Raw genomic sequence first — 15,377 nt, 5'->3', positions numbered from 1 at the left:
ATGCTTTTACTGTTAAATTCTGACTGGTTCCTGTTGTTTCTCTGTTTGCATTCTGAATTCGAGCAGAGATAAAAACAAGAGGATCAGGGATGAAATTAAAACCAGTTTGAAAATGAGCATACAATTATTGTCTCAAAGTAATAAGTCAGTCATTAAGTATTTAGGCCAGAGGGTTGCAAGGCATGCAGGAGAAGGCAAATATATTAATCCTAAAGCTTTGATTTAATTTTGTTGACATAATGTATGGTTGTCAGAGGTGGTCTGGAACTTCTAATTAAAAAGTTAGTTCCTTCTGAATTACAAAGGAAGGAATTAAAATTGACAGTACAGCTACAACGTTGGTAACTACCCGACAATGTGGAAAAGTGCCCAGGGATGTCCTATCCACAAAAAGCAGGACAAATCCAACCCAGACAATTGCTGCTCCATCACCCCACTCTCAGTCATCAGCAAAGTGATGGGAGAGGTTGCTGACAGTGCTATCAAACAGCACTTAGTCAACAACAATCTACTCACTGATCCTCAGTGTGGGTTTCGTCAGGCCCGTTCAGCTCCAGACCTCATTACAGCCTTAGTACAAACATGGACAAAAGAGGTGAGGTGAGAGTGACTGCCCTTGACATCAAGGCAGCATTTGACCCAGTGTGGCATGCAGGAGTTCTCACAAAACTAGAGTCAATGGGAATTGAGGGGAAAACTCTTCAGTGGTTGGAGTCATACTTGGCACAAAGGGAGATGATTGTAGTTATTGGAGGCCCATTGTCTCTACCTCAGTCCCAGTCCCAGGACATCACTGCAGGAGTTCCTCAAGGTAATGTCTTAGGCCTAACCATCTTTAGCTGCTTCACCAATGACCTTCCCTCCATTATAAGGTCAAAAGTGGGGATGTTTGCTGATTGTGCAATGTCTAGCACCATTTGCGATTCCTCAGATACTCGAACAGTCTGTGTGCATATGCAGCAAGACCTGGACAACATTCAGGCTTGGCTGATAAGTGGAAAGTAACATTTGCATGGCACAAGTGCCAGACAATGACTGTCTCCAAAATTCGAGAATCCAGTCATCTCGCCTTAACATTCAGTGGTGTTACCATCACTGAATTTCCCACCATCAACATCTTGGGGATTACCATTGACCAGAAACTGAACTGGACTAGCCAGATAAATACTGTGGCTACAAGAGCTGGGAATTCTATGGAGAGTAACTCACCTCCTGACTCCCCAAAGCCTATCCACCATCTACAAGGCACAAGTCAGGAGTGTGATGGAATACTCTCCACTTGCCTGGATGAGTGCAGTTCCAACAATACTCAAGAAGCTTGATACCATCCAGGACAATGCATTGGCACCCTATCTGCAAACATTTCCTCCCTGTACCATCAATGCACAGTCGCAGCAGTTTACACCATCTACAAGCACCGCAGCCTCAAGGCCCCTTTGACTGCACGTTCCAACCCCGTGACCTCTACCAACTAGAAGGTGGGCAGCAGCTACATGGGAAGACCACTACCTGCAAGTTCCCCTCCAAGTCACTCACCAGCCTGACTTGGAAATATATCACCTTTCCTTCACTGTCACTGGGTCAAAATCCTGGAACACCCTCCCTAACAGCACTGTGGATGTACCTACACCACATGGACCGCAGTGGTTCAAGAATGCAGCTCACCACCATCTTAAGGGTAATTAGGGATGGGCAATAAAAATGTTGGTCTAGCCAGTGACACCCAAGTCCCGTGAAAGAATTTTTAAAAAAAGTTGGGAGGAGTTAAAATGGGGAGTCATGGATAACTCAGTAACATGCTTAGAAATAGGGAATAGAGATGTTGTGCAAAGCAGTCATTAATTTGCTTCTGGCCTCCCCAGTGTAGAGGAGGCTACACTGTATTCAGCAAATGAACATATTAAATAGGAAAGCAGAGAGAAAGCAAGTTCTGATGAAGAGTCATACGGACTCGAAACGGTAACTCTGCCTTCCTCTCCCCAGGTGCTGTCAGACCTGCTGAGTTCTTCCAGCAATTTTTGTTTTTGTTTTAGATTTCCAGCATCCACAGTATTTTGCTTTTATAGAAAGCAAGGTATGTTTGTTAGTGGAACCCTTTTGTAGATATTCTGGTACATCGGTGAACTGGGAAACACTGTCGCATAGAGGAGGGAGAGGGTGTGATAGAACACATAGTCTAGTGACATTCATTAGATAAAAGATAAAACCTCTGATCTATATTCAAGAGCTAATATGAAAAGCAGAAGTAAAAACAAAATGCTGAAAATACTCGGGTCTGGCAGCATTTATTGTGAGAGCCGCCACTAAGGCTAAACTGACTGTTCTGTGACTGCCAGAGAAAGCCTTTTTTTTTGAACAAAGCTGCAACATTAGCAATCCTCTCGTCCTTTGGCACTGTCACTGTATATAAGGAGGACTGGAAGATTGTGACCAGCACCTCTGTAGTTTATATCCTCCATCAGCAGTCCTAGGATGCTTCTTATCTGGATCCAGATAGGAAATACAGCCAGCTGCCTTAATACCTCCTATTTTATTTTTTATCTATTCCAGTATCCCAACAGCCTCCTTATTTACAGTAGCTTTGGGAATGTTTGCTTCCTTGGTAAATACTGACATATGAAGTACTCATTTTTTTTCCTTAGCTATGCCTCCTGCTTCCACCAGTGGATGCCTGTTTTGGTCTGCAATCGGCCCCACCACTTTTCTGATGACCCATTTACTGTTGTTACACCTGTGGAAGATTTTTGGATTCATGTTAGTCAGCAATCTATTCTCGTTTGTTTCCTTGCCCACCTTATTTGCTTTTTTCACTACACCTCTATACTTTTTGATAATCAGCCTGATTCTCCCTTGTATTGTTAAGCTGACATCTGTCATCTTTCTGTTTCATTGTACTCTGCAATAGTGGCCTTCTCCACTTGCCCCACTTTGTTCCCTGCAATCAGTTCCAGCAATGCTTCATTCCTCATAGGGCTTGAAACAAGCTGATTGACAAAATTCTCTTGAACATAGTTAAAACCCCCTCCCCCCCCCACTTTCAGCCCTCAGCACTATCACAGCCACATTCAATATTTGGGCATTATGATTCAGGCAAAGTCTTATGTCAGGGGGTCATCAAACTATGGTACATGTGCAAAAGGTGGGACATGAGATGATCGTCGAGTCTGAACAACCACAGTCCCAGATCTGATAGATGATCTTTTAAAAAAAAAAAATCGGAATTAGAGACTTATGCTCTTTTTAAAGCCGGTCTGTCGGAGTCAGTGTCAGCTTCACTGAGTTGCTGAGCTGCTGCTTGTGATCATCGGGCAGTAGCATGGCTCAGATTTTTTTTTGAAAAGCCCCAGAAAGCTGAAGCTGCCTGAAGGTCAGCAGCAGCGCAGCACCTGTCAGGAGAGAACTCTCGGTTAAAAAATGGTAGGTGAAATCCCTGTGTCATGAAGCTATTAATGTATATAATATTTTGGAAAATATTTATTTTAAAGTAGAAGTTTGGCCTGCGGGTGTGTCTTAATTGGATTAAAGCCAGCTCGATGGGTGCTTAGATAGGTACTAGTTTTTATATGTAAGGGAGATAGTGTGCATTTGCATTTTTTGAATAGAGCATTCAAGAAGGGGGGGTGAAAACTGACACGTTTCTAGCAGCTACCAAGCAATATGTTTATATTACTAATAAAATTGGTACAATGAAAGGGGTTTTATTGTTAAAAGGTGAAGTTCAAAGAGGCTGGTGAGACAATCAGTGGTGGTAGATATAACTTCTGTAGTTTTCGGGTGTGCAGGGTAGAGGCAATGTGAGATCAAAAGACAGCTGTAAGCTTTCAACTGGCTCCATGGTGAAAAGAACTTCACTTTGAAATCATAAGGTGAAAATGCTATGCCTGGTGTCTGGTTAAGCCTATGGGTTGCTGTTACCTTAATGGAGATTAGTTTGGGAATTTGTAAAAATTAATAATAGTAATTTATAGCCATGTGCACATATATTTTAACCTGTGTAAATTAATAAAATGTTTCATTTAGTTTAATATAAAACCTCGAACTGGGGGGTCTGATTCCTGAATTTAGAATCGCATCTCAAACATAACATTTAAAATTATAGGTTATGACAGTTGTTTAAAGTTTCCCTCTGGGATTTTTAAATAACTCCGCTTTACCAACTGCATTGGTCATAACACCTGCAATTTTAGGACACATTGGATACTAGGGGCAGGAGGGGGAGAGGGTGTTGGGAGCAGGTTGGAGGGAAGTTTGGAGGGGTGCACAGGTTCGGACTGTTTAAAGTATCCAAATAATGGATATTGGAAAACTCATCAAGGAAAAGGAAGGGCAAGCATCTTATTGTAAATTTATATGGAGATCTTATAAACATTAAAATGTATTACTTACATTGGAGTGAATAAATGAAGACTCGGCATGCCACTTCTGAAAGGTTGCTGACCCCTGGTCTAGGTACATCCCTGCAAGGAGAATAGGAAGGGGGGTGGTCAACCAAAGGCACAACTCCCTGGATGAGGGAGGAGTTGAAGAGTATGATGAAGCAGAGAAAGGTGCTATATGATAGATGTCGGTTTGATAATAAGCGAGAATCAGGTTGAATATCAAAAGTTCAGAGGTGAAAATTTGCCCTCCTTCCTTATCACGATTTGGTGGCCTATAAAATGTATTAAGTGGCATAATAACTCCTCTACTGTTAAAATACTTTGACTCCTGAATCACTCGCCCATTCTCTCTCTTCCCCCACCCTACTACGCAGTCTCTGCCCATCTTGCCCCCCTCAAACTCTTTATCAGCTAGTCTTCCCTGCGTTATTTGTGTAAGTGGTAGTTAGTGAATGTATTGTTGAATTATCAAGCAGAATGTTTTTGGGTCACTTCTTTCCCCACAACAAGAGTTGGTTCCTGAGTTGAGATCATTATTAGGAATCCGCAAGAGAGTGGGCAGCTAATGGAGCCATGCATGTGGTTAAGGCAATAAGAAATGCATCGGAGAGCGATGAGAGATTTGGGGGACAATATGACGGTGAGTTGTTCAGAAACAATGTTGGACCCTCAGGACTTTGGATGTGTCCAAGGCGATAAATGTTTCTTCAGAAAAGTAAGCAGTAGAGAACACCAAGGAAACAGCTACCGACTCCAAATCAGTTACTAAACTGTGTTGTATCCATCAAAATCTGCTGGAGTTGGGTGGAAAAACGATAATCTTGTGTTGGCTCAAGTGTAATTTAAAGAGCTAATAGTTATGTGCATCGATCTTGCTATTTATACCTTTCTAATAACTCCTCAAATAGGAGTTAAATACTACACTCTGCTTTTATACTTGGGTTCTACTCTTGTCTTTTACTGTATCGTTTCTGAGAGAAAATTATTTAAACCCCCTGAAGATCTAGTTACGTCAGATCTGTGCCATTTTTGCCAGTTTTTGCATTTTCTTGCTAGGTGAAATTTGGATTTGTACTTCAAACTTTGTAGAAAGCTGGATTACCCTGTAAGTGTAGCGAGTCTGATTTGGCTGGTGCAACTGAGGTGAAATTATTCAGTGTCTGATGACTTTGAGCATATATGGAAGGTTAAATGTAACAATAGCAAGAATTTGGCTGCTTTGTTATTAAGGATTATTTATGAAGCAAAATTAGTTTCTAATTCTACTCTAATTAAGGCAAGCTGTGACAGCACAGCTTATATTTAACTTGAAGTGTGATTCACCTGACCTGGGTTTCCTTCAATGCAATAGATACAAAGAAGATTCCAATCCACAACACTAACATTGAAATATTTATTTTCATAGAAAGTGAATACAGAAAATTGGTCTTCCTCTTCAGTTGAAACTATCATGTTTCATCAATTTTATCTCCTGTTTCCTGTACCCATAGTCTGACTTTTAAAATATTTTATCCATTTCCCTTTTTAGTTATGAACTGGTATCTGTCTTGTGCTAAAACATTCCATATTCTAATTTTTTCCTGTCTTTTTTTTTAAATGAAAATCTTCTAGCTTCTCCCTTTGTGATGCTCAGTGTCAATATTGATGCCAAAAAGCCTTATTTTTTGAATTCTTTCTGCATCCCTAGTTTTCTTTCCCCTTTGTTCCTCTTTCTTCTGACTCAGTAGTAAGTTGTTCAGAAATCTTGCGTTTACTGTTGTTTAATGTAAAAATCAGAATTAAGTAACATTGCTGTGGTTAAACAGCCCTCCAAGATCTAAACTCAATACAGATTATTTTCTTAGAATTTGCAAAGCTTTAAAAGTATAACTTAACGTCAACATTTTCAATTTTTTCTGAAACGTTTAACTCAACATAATGATCCCACCTGCCGATAGGTTTTTTAATTATAAATTCTATTCATCTGTCTTGAACATAATACAGCTTTAATTTGGAATGGGTATTAGTGCTTAAACTCTAGCCTACAGCAATTGTACCACCTTATCAGAGTTCCTAGAAAATGGCATTGACCTTGACATTGAAGTGAATAAGTGAGATAGTTTGTAAAAAAAAAATCTAAATTGTACATTAAAGAACAAGAAACAGAAAGGTTTATGAACAAAAGGAGGCCATTTGGCCCATTGTGTTTGTGCTGGCTGTAAAAGAGCAATCCAATCTCATTTCACCTTCGAGCTTTTGGTCTGAAGTCCTGTAAGTTACAGTAACTCAAGTGAATATTCAAGTTCTGTTTTAAATGAGGTAAGGATTTCAGCCCCTACCAAAACTCAGGGCAATTGAGTTTCAGACCTTCCCCTCCCTCTGGCTATAAGAATTTTAACTCAACTCCCCTGTAACCCTTCCATGGGTTAGTTTTAACCTATGCCCCCTGGTTATTGATCTCTCTGCTAAGCTAAATAGATAATTTCTATCCACATTATCTAGGCCTCTCATAAGTTTATACACCTCAATTAAATCTCCTGTCAGCCTCCTTTGTTTGCAGAAATAATTACATGATCAAACTTGCTTGTTGGCAAGCAGACATATTCCATTATAAACTTCATAAATGTTTCTATACTTGCAATATTTATATTTTAAATCTTCATTTTTGTTGACCGTTTTCTTGTTCTTCCAGTTTCTCCTGCTTTCAGTCCAATCTTTTATAATTTGACAACATTTGGCCAGTGTGACAAAGTTGCTCCTGATTATTGTGCAAATCAACTTAAAGTAAACAATAATGATGTATAACAATATTCATTTAAGGAGTTTGTCTTATTTTTACAGAGCTAATCTTTTTGCAGAAAGCTGATACAGCATGCTGGAGTATCAACATCTTGCACCGCATAAGTTACTGATACTAGTTGGAAGAAGCAACCTGTGCTGCACTATCTCCAGAATATTGTATAAAAGCAGCCTGATAAGGTGGTCTGGCTGTGGGTCGCGTGTTTCACTTCTCAGTTTAAAGGCCATTTGAGGAAAAGAAAATTGTATTCGGTCTTTCATGAGTACTCAATCTTTGTATGATGCATTAACTCCCATCCTCTAAAGTTAGTTGCAATTATGGTATTTTATATTCTCATATTTAGCAATTTACCACTACCACTGCATATTTGAGCTCAAACATCTTTTCCAGGTTAATGTATTAATATTTTTACCTCAATACTAGCCTCATAGATGTTTAAAAAAAAAACTCTCCTCAGGTTAAAGCAGTAACTTTGCATTTGTTTCTATCTTATGATTTTCAAAACTATAAAATATGAAATATGGCCCATTTGTAAAGCCAGGTGTGACCCAAAAACTCTTTTCATCGGTTTAGTTTACAAGTAGAGAGGAATTATTAGAGACCTGCTACTTCTAAATTTTCACAGATTTATTAATGTTGCTGTGCATTTACCTATTTTTTTTTTAAAAGCTGTTATTAAACCTGGGTTCTGATGACGATAAATTGGACAACTATCTATGCCCTTCAAGTATATGGGTGTACGCACACATGCAATTTACAAGTGTGCACATGTAAGTGGAAACAAGAAGAGGGTTAAATGGCAAAGTTAGCATAATGAAAAAAAATAACATGGATATCAGTCACATTTGAAACACAGCATGCAAGTAGCTGAAGGAGTAGGGAATCAGGCAGATAGAAATGGAGGCATGAAAACTGGCTAAGTGAAGCCTGCTCCTGTAGCATGGGAGAAGAAAAACAGATTGCCATGAAGTGTGGAGACTTCCATATCACATGGTATTTTGCACTCATTCCACATTATCAGCATTTGCTTCATGAATTTTGTGAGGAATAGTTAAGGTTAAGGTTTGAAGTTATTAATATGAATATGGATGCTACAGAATATCTAACCAAGATCATGTCATGTTGAGTTTTGTTGCAACAGAGTGAAAAGTTAAAGACGGGGAGGTCAGAGTGGGCTGGAGAATTTAAGCAGCCAGCGACTAGGAACTCGGGGTCACACAGTCAGTAAGGAGATATTTGGCAAAGTGGACACCTAATTTATTTTCGGTCTGTCCTGTGGAGCAAATTGCGCTGTGAGTAGTGACTGCAGTATATCAGGTTAACTCCCCTATTCTTTCCATTGATGCTGCGTGTTTACCGCATTTTATTTTAATTTCATGTTTTCAGCTCCTGCAGTTATTTGCTTCTGGTTAATAGCTCCAGCATAAAGTTGTTTCAGTTAATTTTTAATATTGTTTTGTATTTTGTTTTTCTTTTACAGGTTCTTCCTTTAGAAAATAAAATGATGCAAAGAAAACGCTTTCCACAAGCACTAAACATTGGAATGGGCATCGTCACTGCTTTGTATGTTTCACTGGCAACCCTTGGGTATCTACACTTTGGCGATAGTGTTCAGGGCAGTATCACATTAAACCTTCCACAAAATATATGGTAAGATATTTTTTGTCGCTCATTTGATTAGAAAAGTACGTTTCAAATCTGGCTTGTATGACCCAACTTTTTAAAATGCAGAGTGCATACTCTGTTTTCTACTAATATGCGGAGGAATGGGATGAGGAAATCCAATATTCTAGGCTCAACACAAGGTGTAAGCTGGGATGTACAGCTGGCACATGGCCATGATTTATAAAGGAAAGAGAAGATTTTGAAAATTATGCATTGGGGATGGAGAGCCGTTGGACATCACTGCTGCTGCTATGCAGTAGTGTTTTCATGAGTGGTATTTTCCAGTAACAGGATGCCACCATCAGCCCAAAAAGACATTCTGCCTACCAGACAATTGAGCAATGTTGTTTATGAATTTCGGTGCCTGTGCAGTGCCAGGTACGTAGGCTGTAGGTCCCAGTGATTGGCTAATTGAACCAAACAGCATGCCCCTTTGGTTGTTTGTAATATGCAGAGTACAGAGCGCACTCAACCAACTCGCGCTTGCAAAACCCAGAACAGCTAGGTTAAAAGGTATGACAATAGAGATGCAGTGGCAGACTTTTAAAGAGATATTTAATAACTCAGTAAAGATTTATCCCAGTGAGAAATAAAAACTCAAGGAGAGGGATGTATTATCAGTGGCGAAATGAAATTAAGGATAGCATCAAATTGAACAAACATTGTACAAAACTGCGAAGTTCAGTGGTAGGCCAGATGATTGAACAGATTTTAAGAACCAACTAAGAGTGGCTAAAAGAATAATAAAAAAGGAGAAATTAGAGAAGAGAGAAAGCTAGCTAGAAACATGAAAACAGATAGTAAGAGTTTCTGCAGGTATTTAAACAAGAAATGAGCAACTAAAGTGAGTGTTGGTCCTATTTGAGTCTGGGGAATTATTAATGGAAATCAAGTAAATGACTAGAAGCAAAATACTACAGATGCTGGAAATCTCAAACCAAAACTCAGGCCTGGCAACATCTGTGGAGAGAGAAACAGAGTTAATGTTCAGAATCTGTATGACGAGCTCTGAAGAAGAGTCATACAGACTTGAAACGTTAACTCTCTTTCTCTCTCCAAAGATGCTGCCAGACCTGCTGAGTTTTTCCAGCATTTTGTTTTTTATTTCAAATGGCCAGAAGCGTTGAACATGTATTTTGTGTCTGTCTTCAATGTAACTTTCCAAAGTTACTTGAAAATCAAAAAGTGAAAGGGAGGGAGAAACTTAAAACCACACCATCAACAGGGAAAAGGTAATGAGAAAACTATTAGACTACAAGTCCCCAGGACCTGATGGTCTGCATTCTAGGGTCTTAAAAGAAGTGGCTGCAGAGATAGTAGAGGTATTGGTTATAATCTTCCATAATTATTTAGATTCTGGAAGGGTTCCAGCAGATTTCAACATCTTTATTCAAGAAAGGAGGGAGACAGGCCTTGTGTGCAGTGTGTCCCCAGGGTCCAGTGTTGAACACAGCTGAGTTGGATGCAAGGTCATGTCCCCTTTTTTTACGGCACCAACTGCCGTAAACCAGGTAAGTTAAAATGTCCAGCCAAGTTTAAAGGTCCATGATAGGCCAGGGAGGAGATAAGTGTATCAGGTAAGTGGGTGGGTAGGATTTGGAGGGGGTCGGGTGGGGGTGGCGGGGGGGCGGGGGGGGATGTTGGGTCGGATTGTGCCTTGTGGGTGTGGAGGGCTGGTTGGATTGTGCTGTGGGATGGGGGTCGGGCTGGGCTTCAGGATGTTGTTTACTGGGGGAGGGGAGGGCTGGGGGTGTTGATGGTGGTTAAGAGTTGGCCTGGCTGGGGGTAGGTGGTGTGAGTTGGGCCTGACTTGGGAGGGTGTGGGGAGGGGCGGGTGAGAATCAGGATCGGTCTGTGCAATAGTTACTCAGAAGTTCGAAGAGGTTTTAATTTTTCTAACTTTATCTCTGGGTAACTGTTGATTTAAATCACATTTTTGGCTGGTTCCTTGTGCAGGGTGATTCCCCAGGGAAACTTTGCATCTCTGGGCAATTGCCATGTAAACTTACCTGTGAACTTGCAGGTTTTGCAGGGGTGGCTCCACAGCGCATCTTTGGGGTAAGCCCCACCCCCCCCACTCCATCCCCAATTCAAGGCCCTGAAGCTTTTCTTCGGTCTCTGGCTCTTGTATGTTTTCTTTTATTCTCTCTGTCAGGCTTTTTAGTAGATCTCACCACTTTCTATGTAAACCTTCCATGTGTGGGCTCTTGCACTTTTTTCCCTCTGCAAGAGTGGTTTCCATTTTTACAGTCAGTTAGTTTCTAGACTATTTGTTTACAATCGCATCAGCTCAGGGGCAATATGGAGCACTTTATGCAGGTGACATTATCGGCTGCATTGACTAGTCTGTTGGAGATACCTGACAAACTGACAGCGGCGTTCCTTCAATGTGGATGACATTTGCAGATCCAGGCACTCTGTTGATGTGCAAAATTTGGACCACTGTTCAGCTCAACAAAGATGGAGATACCAGTTCAATTTGATGCCTGTTACAGTTAATGTGTGGTGAGAATTGAGAGAGGAACTGGGAAATCTGAGTTGCGTTGGATGGATAGACAATAGTTGTTTGCCTCTGTTGTTGAATGTATTGAGTTAGATGATGTGGAAAAGTAGCTGAGGATGAGGTTGACTTGACTTGTGGTGTGTTAGGGTGACAGCTGGCTGTAGGTAGGTAGGAATAATATGGTCAATGTAGGAGTGAGAAGGGTGAGGTTAGGAAATTATAATTTTTTTTTACTTTAGATTTATGTATCTAGATAAACAACTGATGCCGGTTCATAGATACATGATTATTTGGTACTTTCCTTCTCGTGGAACTGTTTAATTGGGCATCAACTGATTTCAAGAATTACCGACATTGAAGTACATCATGATTTTCCTAGTTTCTGGGTTTAGTGGCAACTGTAGTAATGGATGCAAGCCTTACAGCTTACCTTTTGATGTTTAAGGTTTACAAGATGCCTATATTCTCTTTCCTTTCGAATTGTTCCAAATAAACCAGTTCAAATTACATTGTTAATTACCCCAGACAAATCAGTCACAATAAGACTGCTGTTTGGCAATGAAAAACCATAATAAATATATAAAGTATAATTTAATCTTTATCAGAGTAATCAAAGATAAAATTGGACAGAGAGATGGATAACTACCTGCTTTAATGAATATTATCACAATTAATATCATCACAAGGTTGCTCATTCAGTCACAAAGTATTCTAAATAACCTGAGACAAAACAGTGATTGGAATGTATCACCGTGTCTCAATCTGAGGACTAATGCTCAAGAGACATAAATTCAAATCCCACCATAGCAGCTGGAGGAATTTAAATTCAATTAATTAAATCTGCAATACAATGCTAAACTAATTAAAAGTGATTAAGTTTACATACTGTGTTTACTGTATAACTTCTAAGTTCCCAATATCGTTGCTGTCTACCTGTGGCTTATGCATGAGACATGTCTTCTCTGCATTGTTATACTACACTTCTCTCTCTGGGCTAAGGGCGGGCAGATGCTTCAGGGATGCAGTTAATACAGAGAAATATTTAGTAATACAATTTAAGGGAAAGGATTGTAGAAGGAAATATGCTTAAAATAAGTGGAGGAACTTTGATCTAACAGTGCATATAGATCGTTTAAAGTAGGAGTGCGAACAGGATATTAAAGCAAACAACTGAGATTCTGGGTTTTGGAGTATGAATTTAAAAGTAAGTGGAGCAGAATCTGTTCAATGGTTAGGTCACACTTGGAGTATCATACATAGTTCAGGACATCTAGGGAGGATATTAGGGCCTTGGATGTGATAGAATGAAGATTCACTGGAATAATGCTAGAATTCAAAAGTCACAGTTATGAAGAAGAATCACAATTATGAAGAGAAGTGGAGCTCTTCACTGGAACAAGGAAAGTTAAAGAATAATCTAGTAGAAATTTTCAAAAATTGTGCAAAGGTATTTGTTGAAAACAATTTGCTACTTTTTGGTAAGTGAGTAATAAGGGAGTCATGATGAGGTGTGATCACTAGTATAACAAAAATGTGAAGCTCAAAAATATTTTGATATTGAGGATTATTAGAATGTAAAACGATTTAGCACTGGTAGCTGCTGAGGCAGAGACAGTTGGATTAAATCCACACTCCCTTGGCCTGCAGGTCAAAGAACCAACTACATCTGAGCTCTAGTCCTATTTTTGGGTCATGGTAATTGAGTTAAAGTAGTCTGCTATCATTTCAAAGTTGATTTCATTTTGTTCAGAAACATTCAAATTCTTCAATTCGAATGAAGCAACATGAATAAAGCAGCATTTGAGGCATTGTGTTTGGCTAATAAAACATCAAATGAAGAGATTTTGAACTGAGTAGACTATAGATGGCTCCAGTGGTTTTATGAGTGGCTTTGTGTGCTGTCATTCTTTCCTAGGATTCTGAACCAGTCACTTGTTACTTTAATAGATGAGATTTTTGATGGGCCAAAGGAACGGAGGTTGTATTTCAAAGTGAACACTTGATTTTCAAAACAAAAACAGAATTACCTGGAAAAACTCAGCAGGTCTGGCAGCATCGGCGGAGAAGAAAAGAGTTGACGTTTCGAGTCCTCATGACCCTTCGACAGAACTAAGTAGATTTTCATCTTGTTTCATGGGAAGTGAGTGTCACCAGCAAGACCAGCATTTGTTGCCCATCGCTAATTGCCCTTGAGAAAGTGGTGGTGAGCTGCAGCCTTGAAGCATTGCAGTCCATCTGGTGTAGGCATAGTCACAGTTTGGAAGGGAGTTCCAGGAATTTGATTCAGCAGCAATGAAGGAATGGTGATATAGTTCCAAGTTAGGCTGGTCTGTGACTTGGAGGGTTACTTGCAGTGTGCGGTGCTCTTGTTTGTCTCTTGCCCTTGACCACCTAGATCGTAGAGGTCACTGGTTTGGAAGGTGCTGTCAAAAGAGGATTAGCAAGTTGCTGCAGTGCAACTTGTATGTGGTGCACACTGCTGCCACGGTGCATCTTTAGTTGAGGGAGTGAATGTTTCAGGTGGTAGATGGGGTGCCAATCAAGTAGGCTGCTTTGTTTGGAATGGTGTCAAGTGTAATGGTACTTAAGTTTAAGTCGAAATTGTAGCTCGATAACTACACTTCCTGGCAGGCCTCGAGACATTTCTGTGCATGCGCCAGCTGGGAAATGGCTGCACATGTGCAGTTGGGTTTTTTTTTGGCATTTTCGGGTCTTCTGTGCCTGTGCTGGCTGGGGAATGGCCGCACATGCGCAGCTGGTGTCTTTCACACCTTCAGGTTGGGAACTGGCTCTCTGCACGTATGCTGAAGGAAAGGAAGCAAAGAAGTGGAATGTTGTGAAATAGCAGGTCGGGCAACTTGAACTGTAGTACCTTTTGAGAGAGGGTGTCCTAAGGAGTAGGACATGGGGAGGGGTTGGACAAGGAGAAGGTCCCAAATCAAGAAGTGGATACCAGGCCAGGGAGTGAGACAGAAGAGGTCCCAGAAGAAAGTCCCAGGCAGGGACAAAGACAGGGATCAGAGATAGATCCTATTGAGTCAAGATAAACACCAGGAGCAGAGAAAAAGGCTTCAAGTTAAAGAAAGAACTGTGGGAAGCAGACTTGAAGCAAAGTGGGCTCAAGAAAAATCCAGAAGATCTGAGAGTGCAGTTGGTGAGAGAGTTGGTGAATCTGTGCTGTGGGCCATAGGTACCTTTTGGAGCAGCGGTGTACTGCTTGGCATGGCCGAGGATCTGAAATTATGCTTGGAAGATGAAGCGTGAGTGCACTCAGAGATCCAAGGGAAAGGAGACTCGAAGTGAGATTGAAACCTTGGAGTAGGATCCTAGTTGAAGCTGTCCAAGTGGGAGCCACATTTGGAGAGAATTCCAAGGTGAGTTCTTCAAACATGGAGATTGGAAACCCTCGTGAGAAAGACACAGTTTCAGTGAGACTGGCTGGCTCATGGTGTGACAAGCATCTGGTGGGTTGTTGAGAAATCCATATCTGTTTTGGTCACCTCTGTCATTTACTTTGGAGTGTGGCCTGTCTAACCACAGTTCACTGGTTAGTTCACATCTAATGCATCCTTACCCTGAATATTAGCATGTAAGATAGATATGGTAAATTGTTTTATCTTTCTGAATTTGTATGTGTCTGTAAAGACATAGCTGGGGTCAAGAAATGGTGAATGTTTGAATCATCATCTTGTGTTTTCATTGAGATCTTTCCAACCTTTTTGTCTGGTGTAGTATTGTTCATTTTTCTTGTTTAATAAATGTTTTATTCTTTGTGTTAAAAGTTCATCAGTGGCCTCCTGTGAATTTGTTCAGTAACTTTCCTCCAAGGTTCCAAAAGAAAATGTTAAGATCTATCAAGCCAGGTTCCTCTCTGGAATTTGACTTGTTCACTAGTAACATCAGCAGAGATTGTAACACCAGCTTCTTGAAAGTTGTTGTGGCAAGTGAAAATTATTTCATCACACTCCTGATTTCTGCCTTGTAGATGATGGGCAAGCTTTGGGGAGTCAGGAGGTGAGTTATTGCAGAATTCCCAGCCTCAGACCTGCTC

The 15,377-nt window shown here is 40.4% G+C and overlaps 1 protein-coding gene across 15 annotated transcripts in view; it reads left to right on the top strand.

The window, feature by feature from the left end:
- Positions 1–15,377, top strand: part of slc36a4 (solute carrier family 36 member 4) — a 450,045-nt gene that overhangs the window by 59,193 nt on the left and 375,475 nt on the right. For 13 of the 15 annotated variants that reach the window (XR_005944434.1, XM_041199221.1, XM_041199220.1 and 10 more), the window contains one exon: positions 8,639–8,808. Coding sequence is in view for 14 of the 15 variants with exons in the window: in XM_041199221.1 (XP_041055155.1) it covers positions 8,639–8,808 (170 nt within the window). In the remaining variant the exon portion in view is untranslated. Of the gene's footprint in view, positions 1–8,638; positions 8,809–13,273; positions 13,402–15,377 lie in introns of those variants that run through there. The other 2 variants (XM_041199234.1, XM_041199235.1) reach the window with 2 other exon arrangements.

This window comes from Carcharodon carcharias, chromosome 11 (assembly GCF_017639515.1).
Source record: "Carcharodon carcharias isolate sCarCar2 chromosome 11, sCarCar2.pri, whole genome shotgun sequence".
NCBI lineage: Eukaryota > Metazoa > Chordata > Chondrichthyes > Lamniformes > Lamnidae > Carcharodon > Carcharodon carcharias.
This window is presented reverse-complemented; position numbering and strand designations above follow the sequence as displayed.